The sequence below is a fragment of the Nuphar pumila genome, chromosome 6 (assembly GCF_984573655.1).
Source record: "Nuphar pumila chromosome 6, dmNupPumi1.hap1.1, whole genome shotgun sequence".
Taxonomy (NCBI): Eukaryota; Viridiplantae; Streptophyta; class Magnoliopsida; order Nymphaeales; family Nymphaeaceae; genus Nuphar; species Nuphar pumila.
Window position 1 is genome coordinate 11,824,364 of NC_143254.1, and position 9,703 is coordinate 11,834,066.

At 35.5% G+C, this 9,703-nt stretch overlaps 1 protein-coding gene across 1 annotated transcript in view; it reads left to right on the forward strand.

Moving 5' to 3' along the window:
* The window catches only part of LOC149833965 (uncharacterized), a 184,136-nt gene extending 176,195 nt beyond the window's left edge, over nt 1-7,941 (forward strand). The window contains exons 17-19 of the mRNA XM_090011142.1: nt 2,020-2,130; nt 7,478-7,525; nt 7,713-7,941. Coding sequence (XP_089867268.1) covers nt 2,020-2,130; nt 7,478-7,525; nt 7,713-7,759 — 206 coding nt within the window. The 3' untranslated portion in view covers nt 7,760-7,941. The remainder of the gene's footprint in view (nt 1-2,019; nt 2,131-7,477; nt 7,526-7,712) is intronic.
* The last annotated feature ends 1,762 nt before the right edge of the window (nt 7,942-9,703 follow it).

The following is a 9,703-nucleotide window of genomic DNA, read 5'->3' on the forward strand; positions in this document are numbered from 1 at the left end:
GTCGTTATAGAATTGATAATTAATAACTGCGAGATTTTTGTCTTATCAGCTTCATCAATAACAAAGAGATTTTTGTTGCAGTTATTAACTTTATTTATAACGGCGACGTAACTGATGCTGTTACATAGTGACCACTACCAGGATTAGGGCCAATAGCGGTGACAAATTTTAAAAGAAAATCCAACCTTTAGATTTTTGTTCCGCTATTAGCTTCATCAATTGCTGTTACAGAGTGACGTCCATAGCTCGACGTGCCTTTTTTTCTCTCCCTTTTCCCGCCTCCTCTGCTGTTTTGTGGAAGCGGTGGACTTCAAGCGGAGGACGACCTCATGGACGAGGACGGCGCGATGAACACGGAGCCGACGCCGGAGCAGTAGCAGCCAAAGCTCCGCTCCGCCATCTATGCATCGTCGGGGGAGTTCGGGCCCAAGATGACGAAGGGTTCTTAGCTCCCTCTCTCATAGCGGATCTCTCTGCTAGGCATTTCTAGGGTTTGCTTTCCCCTACTTTTCATTGAGATTTTTTTTCGTGACTTTTGGATGTTGGTGAGGTGAATCTGAGTCGTGATTTTGAACTCGGAAAGCTCTTCCCATGTCTGAAATCGCAACCTTTTCTGGATTTTTTGAAATTTACGAAGTTCCCGTCCTTTTTGTATTGCGATTAGGGCTTGAGAGGAATCGCGTTTGGATGCGAACTGGAGTTCTGGAATGGAGTGCGGTTCTTTTCCTGGAAAATGGTGGAATTTGGGCTGGAATCGATCTAGGGTTAGGGTTTGGAGCTGCCCGCCATTGAAGGTTCTTGCTTTTCATCTGTGAAATGCTAGTTGTTTCCGACGGCCGGCGATCATGAGATTCGCGAGAATGTCCGCTTTTGCTCACTTGTTTGGTTTGGATTTGATGCTTTATTGAATTGGGTGTGTCTGGATATGGTCGTGGATTGCACCTTCTTTCTTTTTTCTGGGTGTCAAATATATTTTGGTCTATTAAATGCTTGCATTTCTGATATTGAATTTGATAGTGTATTGAATTGGGTGTGGCTAGATCTTGAATTTGATAGTTTATTGAATTGCATTTCTAAACTAGTTGTGATATAACCTTGTTAGTTCTAAAATTGACTGGAGCTTAATGATGCAAATTGAAATATTGCCAGTGTCAAATATATTTCGGTCTATGACACATATATACAACTGTGCCGGACTTCTATATTTAATATTTTTTGTTTGATGCTGGTGGTTGAATATTCTGGTGCATCATATTTTGAACTAATAGGTGGCTTTGGGAGGGTGTTGTGTCTTCTGCCTTCAAGATGCACTGTTTGCTACAGTGTGTGGGCTTCGAATGAGCGCCACATATATAAGCACGTGGATCTCGTATCCTCGTGTATGTCGGCATCACTTTGCATCAGAGTCCGGAGCGGTTATAAAGATTTAAGTACCTTTTTTTGGAAAGACTTAAGTACCCTTTCTTGCTATTCTAGCCATAAAACGATGGTTCAAGAAAAAGATAAAAATACCCTTCATTCAAAAAAGGGAAATGATGGTTCGAAAAAAGGACAAAAATATTTTTCATCCAAAAAGTTGAGGATGATGTTAACTCTTCAAAGTTCAAACGTTCTCTTTTTGCCCTAAGCAGTAAACTTTTTCACCATCTGTTGTAACAAGAGCTCCCTTTGATGATGCACTATTTACCATCGTCTGTCATCGTCGAAGCAGCCTTTGCTGTCGTCTCGAGTTGAGGTTCCCGCCTCGGTTTTTAGGTTGTGTTACAACACATTGTCACCTTCTCGTTTCTGTCTTGTGTTACAAAACATTCTCGGTTTCGTGGGCATTTGTCGGACATCTCTTTTTATAGTCTTCTTTTCTTTTTCATTGTCGTTAGGCAGTATGGAAGAAAACAATGACGCATAAACATTCCAACAAGTGCCATTAAGGCGTCGTAAGTAGTTTTTCATGTCATCATGCTATTGTTGAAGAACGTATGTTGTCGTGAGTGTCATTAAAGCATTGTTTTGTTATTGCAGGTGGATCTTGTCATTTCGATGGTTGGAAACTTAACAATATTTGTAAGATGCTGAGACCTGTTGACAAGAATGCTTGTTTACAGATGCGAGGAAGGCCCTCTACCCTATCCGGTATCGTTCATTCACTCAGTATATGCAATGTATCGCAAATCGCGATTTTAGTAACATATTACCGATTTGTGAGATATTATTTTGTTTGTTAATATCGATTTGTAAGCTATTATGCTGAATTTTTGTATCAATTTGTAATATATTTTGTGATATGTATATCGATTTGTAAGATATTATATGTTTTGTAATATCGATTTATAAGCTATTATGCTGAATTTTCGTATAGATTTATAATATATTTTGCGATATGTATATCGATTTGTAAGATATTATGTGTTTTGTAGTATCGATTTGTAAGCTATTATGCTGAATTGCTGTATCGATTTGTAATATATTATGCGATATGTATATCGATTTATAAGATATTATGTATTTTCTAGTATTGATTTGTAAGATGTTTGTAGAAATACTTTTAAAAGGTGTGCGTGCAGAAATACATTGTTGCACGCTTACGGTGGCAATTTCTGTATTCAAATCGTTGCATATTTAGCGATTTCTATTGAAATCGCTTCACAACATCGTAGATATAATTAAATCGATGTCACATGAATCGCTATTGTCAACACATATATATACGACAAGTCATTTCTTTTATTAACATGGTAAGTAACAACTTGATGCATAGTATAAGCAAATAACAAATCGTTGTTGCTTTTATACTGTGATTCATTCAATCATTTTTTTGACTTGCTTAACCTTATCAGTATCCATTGTTATATGTATCTTGAATAAATCGTAGTAAATGTATGTGCTGGCTAATGCAAAATGATATCTTGCTTATGACAGTGGTGAGCTTATCACCTGGTTGCAATGAAGATGGTATATCTTTGAAAAGTTATGGAGGAGTGAACATGTGCACTAATGATCCACATGATAAAAAGGGTGCAAGCATTGGATTCACTCTTGACTTGAATGTTCTAGTAGAAAAAATGTATTTTGATAATGAGGTAGACGATCATGACAGTGCACTTGATAAAGGTGTAGACACTGGGAATGAACATGATAGTACACTTGACTGTTTTCTCGTAGAATGAATGCAGTTTAATAATGCTGCATATAAATTTTACAATGATTATGTCTTAAAACTTGGCTTTAGTGTTAGAAGGTATTCGTGGTTAAAAAATACACAGGGTATCGTGGTGAGAAAGACATATGTTTGTTCTAAGGAAAGTTGGAAAAAGTCAAGTGGAAATCCAACAAGGAGCAAGCTAGATTCAAGATATGGATGTCTAGCGAGAATTGTGTTAAGAAGACTTTCGAATAGGAAATATGTAGTTCATACTTTAATCAGTGATCATAACCATGATTTAGCAGCTTTATTTATGACTCCTATGTTAAGGTCACATTGTAAAGTAACTGAAGCGCATGCTGCAATTGTTGAAATTACTGATAGCATCTGCATTGCACCAAGAAAGATATACAATTTATGTGCGCACATAGATGGTGGTCGCAAGAATGTGTCATTCACACCTATGGATCTAAGAAACCACTTGAGAAGGAAGAAGATAAATAACTTGAAGAATGGAGAAATATGTTCTTTGGTTGATTATTTATAGAAGAAATCAAGAATTGACCCTGGTTTCTTTACTGCAATGCAACTGGATGAAGATAGGAATATGCTATGAATATGTTTTGGGTAGATTCAAAATTATGAGTAGATTATGAATGTTTCAATGATGTGTTTGTTTTTTATTCGACAGTGAAGATTAATACTAAATAGTGATCATTTACACAGTTTGTTGGAGTGAACCATCACTTACAGAGTTATATATTAGGCGACACTTTTTTGTATGATCAGACCAAGGAAAGCTTTGAGTGGTTGTTCAGAGTATTTACACAGACAATGAATGGGAAGCAACCTGAAGTTGTACTTACAGATGGTGATCACGCAATTGCGGCTGCAGTGTCTCATGTATGGCCAGATGCACATCATCATCTATGTTTGTGACATATCTTTCAAAATGCAGCAAAGAACATAGGACACATATTTAATCAGAAGACAGGGTTTAACAAAAAGTTTACAAGGTGTGTACTTGAGAGCGTAGACGACACCTTTATGTTTGATTGGGAGAAAATGATTCAGATGTACAATCTTGGAGACTATATGTGGTTACAAAATTTATATGAAAAAAAAGAGAAGTGGACATTGGCATATGGAAGACAATACTTTTGTGCAGGTATGATAAGCACATAAATGGTTGAATCTATGCATGTCACACTTAAGAAAACCTTGTATTCATGTTTAACAATGTTTTGCTTTATGGAACAATATGAATTATTTGTAGACGGTCTTAGACAGAATGAGTTTGAACAAGATGTGAAATACTTCAATACACGCCCCGTAACTTTGGACTTGAAAATATTGATACGACCTGCAAATCTGTATACACTAACTGTATTTGAATGAATTAAGAAGGAAGTTATACAGGTCATGAATTGCAACATAGAAGGACGCGTGCAAACCGAGAACAAACTTAAATACCATATTGTATGGGAGGGCGAAGAGCATTAGAAAAGACAAGAAGCACATGTCACGTACAATGTTAATAACGAAACAATTGAATGTACGTGCAAAAAGTATGAATTCAAAGGTATTTTATATCGTCATGCATTAAAGTCACTTAATCAAGATAAAATACAAGAAATACTTGAGTCATATTTAATGCGAAGACGGACGAGACAAGCAAAGATTGAACTGCTGGATACAGATAATGTTAGTCAATCTGGTGTTGATGAGAAGTGCCACATAGCATCTCGTTACCAACAACTATGAGGTCACTTATGCATGTTGCAGATTTGGCATCGAAAAGTGAAGAAGCCTATATATGCATGCAAAAAGTGTTAAGAGAGTTACTTAAAAATATGCAGTTAATTCACCATATGGCCGGTGCAGCTCATGAAGACTTGTCCAAGAAAATGGGAGCAAACAACGGAGGTGAAAATCATGTTTCCCTTGACATTCATGAGAAGTTGCGCCGAAGCGTAAACATCATCTTTAACAAGTCAGAAGTCAACGTTGTAGATTATGAAAGAAAAATTCACCTAACGAGGGGTATCAAAAGGAAACCTGCCTCTGATCGCAGTCGTCGGAGGACAAAGGGTGCACTAGAATTGGTTGGCAAGAAAAGGTCTAACAACCAAACTCTTCGCATGAACATGTATGTAATACATTATATTGCTTTCCATATAAATTGCATTACGTGTAGCTTATCAATATCTAACTTGTGTAATTTCCAACATGCAGCAATACCCTACAGACATGCACTACAACGTTGGAATCTTCAATCCTTCCGACCAATTTTTTCGGAATGATAGTTTCAGTTTTACAAGTCTTTTGGTATGTAATCAATGTTGGCAGGATGTTTGCATTACTTGTGAAACTTAATGCAGTGTCTTATATTGTTCTGTTTCATGACATACTCAAATCGATTCAAAAATGAGCTATGGAACACAGGAATCGCATGTGAATTTTGTTTAAGTCTTACCATAAAGTTAATTGTTATGCCTCTTTTCATGACCCAATTTTCATATTGTCAAATTTGTTATGAGTTTAACAAAACAGGAGGTGAATATGCTTATACACTGGATGGTCTTATTAAGAAAAAGTTTTTGGATGAAGTCATTTTCATAAATCGTTAATAAAATTGTTAATATTTTTGTGGATCACCGTTCATGAAAAACAGGAATCGCGTGTAAATTCTATTTAATAATATATCTTTCACATATATAAATCATTATAATATGTATCATTCACATGTATAAATCGCAATGTGTCTATTTGTAAGCTATTATGCTGAATTACCATATCGATTTGTAATATATTATGCAATATGTATATCGATTTGTAAGATATGATGTATTTTCTAGTATCGGTTTGTAAGATGTCATACCATGTACTGTCCTATCACGATCTACACACTGACGTCTATGTCAGCCACAACTGAATGAAAATTGTGATAAAAGTGCGCAGACAAATCGTTCTCTTCTAGCCTTCAAATATACACATCGTTGTGTAAGCCAATCCAGTCACTGCCCCACCTAAACCCATAATACAAATCGACGTGAAATTCAATGAAAAAAATCAATGTAAATTTGAAGTGATTTACAACATGAAACCGATTTACGTTTTATACAAAATAATATTTTAGTAACATTTGCAAATCGATGAGTAAATTATGATATTATATATCAATATCGTTCACAAAGACAAACAAAGATATATCATTGTCGTTGTAGCTTCTTAAATACAAATCGACGTTATTTACAACCACATCCATTTACCAAAAATAGTAGTATCTATTTTCAATATATCATGACCCGTGGTTTGGCCATGAAACGATTTACACAATGACTTATTAATAAATGGCCGAAAAGAAAAATAATTAACAACGTCACATGATGTATAAACTTAGTAAAGTACAAATCGAGAATAATTCAACGATACAAATTGATATCGATTTTGTGTATACTTGTGTAAAACCCTGCAAAATGTAAAACCCTAATATAGATCTATATAAAGCCCTACCTGACCCGACCCGAAGGGTGTCCAAGTCTAAAACCCTAATGTATTTAACTTGTCTTCCTCTTTTCTGCGGCAACGCAACTTCTTCTTTTTTCTTCTCCGCCTTCATCTTCTTTTTCTTCTTCTTGTCCTTATTCTTTCTTGTATTTTTCTTTCTTCTTTGTTCTGTGTTTCTTCTACCTGTGTTTGATAAATGGGGTTTGATGCTAATAACATAGTTGTTTCATGTCGTGAGAAAAGATTTGTATAATCTTCGATGATGATTATGGTGGTTATCTGCATGATAGACAGGAGGGTGATGCTCATGTTCATCTATTTGATATATTTCTATTGTCGGACCCTCCATTGTTCGCACAATTGAAAAAATATTTGCTTAATCTTCGATATGCTTTATGACAAATACGTAAAAGTGATTTATCATGTAGCTCCTCGGCTCTTTCGAGGGAGAAACCCAATTTCTACATTGTCGGATTTGTTATGAGTTTAACAAAACAGGAGGTGAATCTGCTTATACACTGAATGGTCTTATTAAGAAAAAGTTTTTGGATGAAGCCATTTTCATGAATCGTTAATAGAATTGTTAATATTTTTGTGGATCCCAAAGGGTCGTGTGTTCGGGTTTGGGAGTAACATGAACACCACACCAGTCATTGCCTCCTGCAGCCCGGGCTCACAGAGTTCTCCCTCCAACATCAACTCCCAACGTCCTATTGACCTTGCTATGTCTTGGGATGGTGTTTGTCAGCGTCTTGAGGACAAAATGCAACACTTTTAAATGAAGTCATTCCCAACCTTGTCTGTAATGAGTTGTGCAACCTTTTTCAGGACAAAAGAACTTCATCTGCATTCAACATGAGCTCAGGTGCCCGTCAGGTATGCATGATTGAATTGCTATAAAATTTTCCTTATAATTTTGTTAATGTCCTTCAGTTTATTACTAGTCTATTTGTCATTCAGCCATTTACTTTGTTGCATTAAATTAGGTGGATTGCATATAATTTATTTTATTATGTTTTGTTTATAAATACTAACATCTTGGTTCTCTTTTGTATGATGATAGAGATGATCAACGTAGAGGAACTGATGGAGGCATGGAGGAAGGGGTAGATCGAGAAAATGAAGAGGATGATGTCCAAAATCTTGGCGATGATTAGATATTTTTGTTTAATTTGTTTGACAAACTTGTAACTAATTATAACTTCGCAAGGACTCTACTTGATAGTTAAAGTTTACTTAACTTAGCATTTCTATTTAATTTGTATGCATTTTTTATTTATATTGTTTTTTTTATAAGCAGGATATATGAATTGTACGAGAATTTTTTTCTCGATTTTCAAAATATTTCAAAAAATAAATAAATTTTTATTACAAATTAGCGACAAAGTAGCGACGGATAATCTGTCGCCAATTTAAAGTAGTCATCGGTTTACGGTGAAATTTAAGTCATCGCTAATGTTTGTCGCCAATTAGCGATGGATATTCATCCGTCAATAAGTGGTAGCGATAAAAATAACGGCGGATTAACTTCTACCCCTCAACCAAATCGGTCATTGTTTAACGATGAATTCACGACGTACGTGATCTGTCGCTAAGCCGTCACAACATAGCGACGGATTGACGAAAGATAAATTTCGTCGCAATTTAGCGACTAGGGTTATGCGATAGATGATGTTCGTCGCAAAATCCATCATAAACATGTACAGCGACGGATAGCATCCGTCGTCATTATGCATTTTCCTACTGTCATCCCTAGCAACCGAGCCTCACAATCGCAGAGAGAGAGAGAGAGAGAGAGAGAGAGAGAGAGAGAGAGTTTTGTTCATCTAAGGCAAAATCACGGAAGGGAGGGGGATTCAGGGGTGAGAAGTTACAAAGTAGAGAGGGAGGGGGAGATTGTATCGGGCACCAATGCCCATAGCATACACAGGTCAGGGTGGGCACCTGTATCCCTCTCTTTAGGGTTTTCTCCAGGTCAAGGTAGGCTGATACCCATCCACTCGTGAACGTGGCTCCACCCGTGCTAAACACATCACATGACAACTATGATACCCATCCATTCCTTACCTTCATTAGTTGCAAATATGTAGTCACCAAAACATAAACTAATTTTTCACCCTTCTTAATAATATGCATGTGCATTAAAAATGTCAAACGTAACGCACATTATATATTGAGTAAGCTATGATAAACACTGACTATCCACAAAAAAAGCTATGATAAACACATATCAGTTTGAATTAAATATATATATATATATAGTAGCAGTTTTAGGATTTTGCTCAAAGGGGGGCAACAAATTTTTATAATAAAATAAAATATAAAGGGGGCAATATAATTTTTTATAATAAAATAATAAAAAATTTCAAAACTTTAGGAGGTCCTCGAGCGCCTCCTCGCCCTTTTTGTATATATATATATATATATATATATATATATATATATATATATATATATATATATACAGACGAAAGGGGGTATCATTGGACTCCCTTTCATTAGATGAAAGTTGGCCACGCGGCCTTACGCTTCACTACCTTTTTTTTTGTTGAAAAATGCACTTTTAGAGGTGGTTTTGAAAAACCACTAAAAGTGCGTTTTTGTGCAAATATTTTTGTGCCACGCGCGATAAAAATGGTTTGTGTGCCTCGTTATACAACCTTCTCTCTCTCTCTCTCTCTCTCTCTCTCTCTCTATATATATATATATATATATATATATATATATATATATATATATATATATATATATATAAAAGAAACATTTGTTTATGGCATGTGGTACAAATACATTTCTTTTTCATTTTTTGGTTGCTTTCGATAAAACTAAACTTACATATTTGATCTACATGTGTTTCTTAGTGGGAATTGATTTTTGAATTTCCTGGTTACATACAACACGTGTGTACTCTAATAAGGCTTTAAAAATCTACTTTCTCGGATATAAAATTCGTGTTCTTTTACCCAAGAAAAAATTTAAAGAGCTGGTTCTTTTATTTGAAACATGTTGATCCCATCTATGGGGTTTGATTGGATCAAAAGAACCTCTACCTAT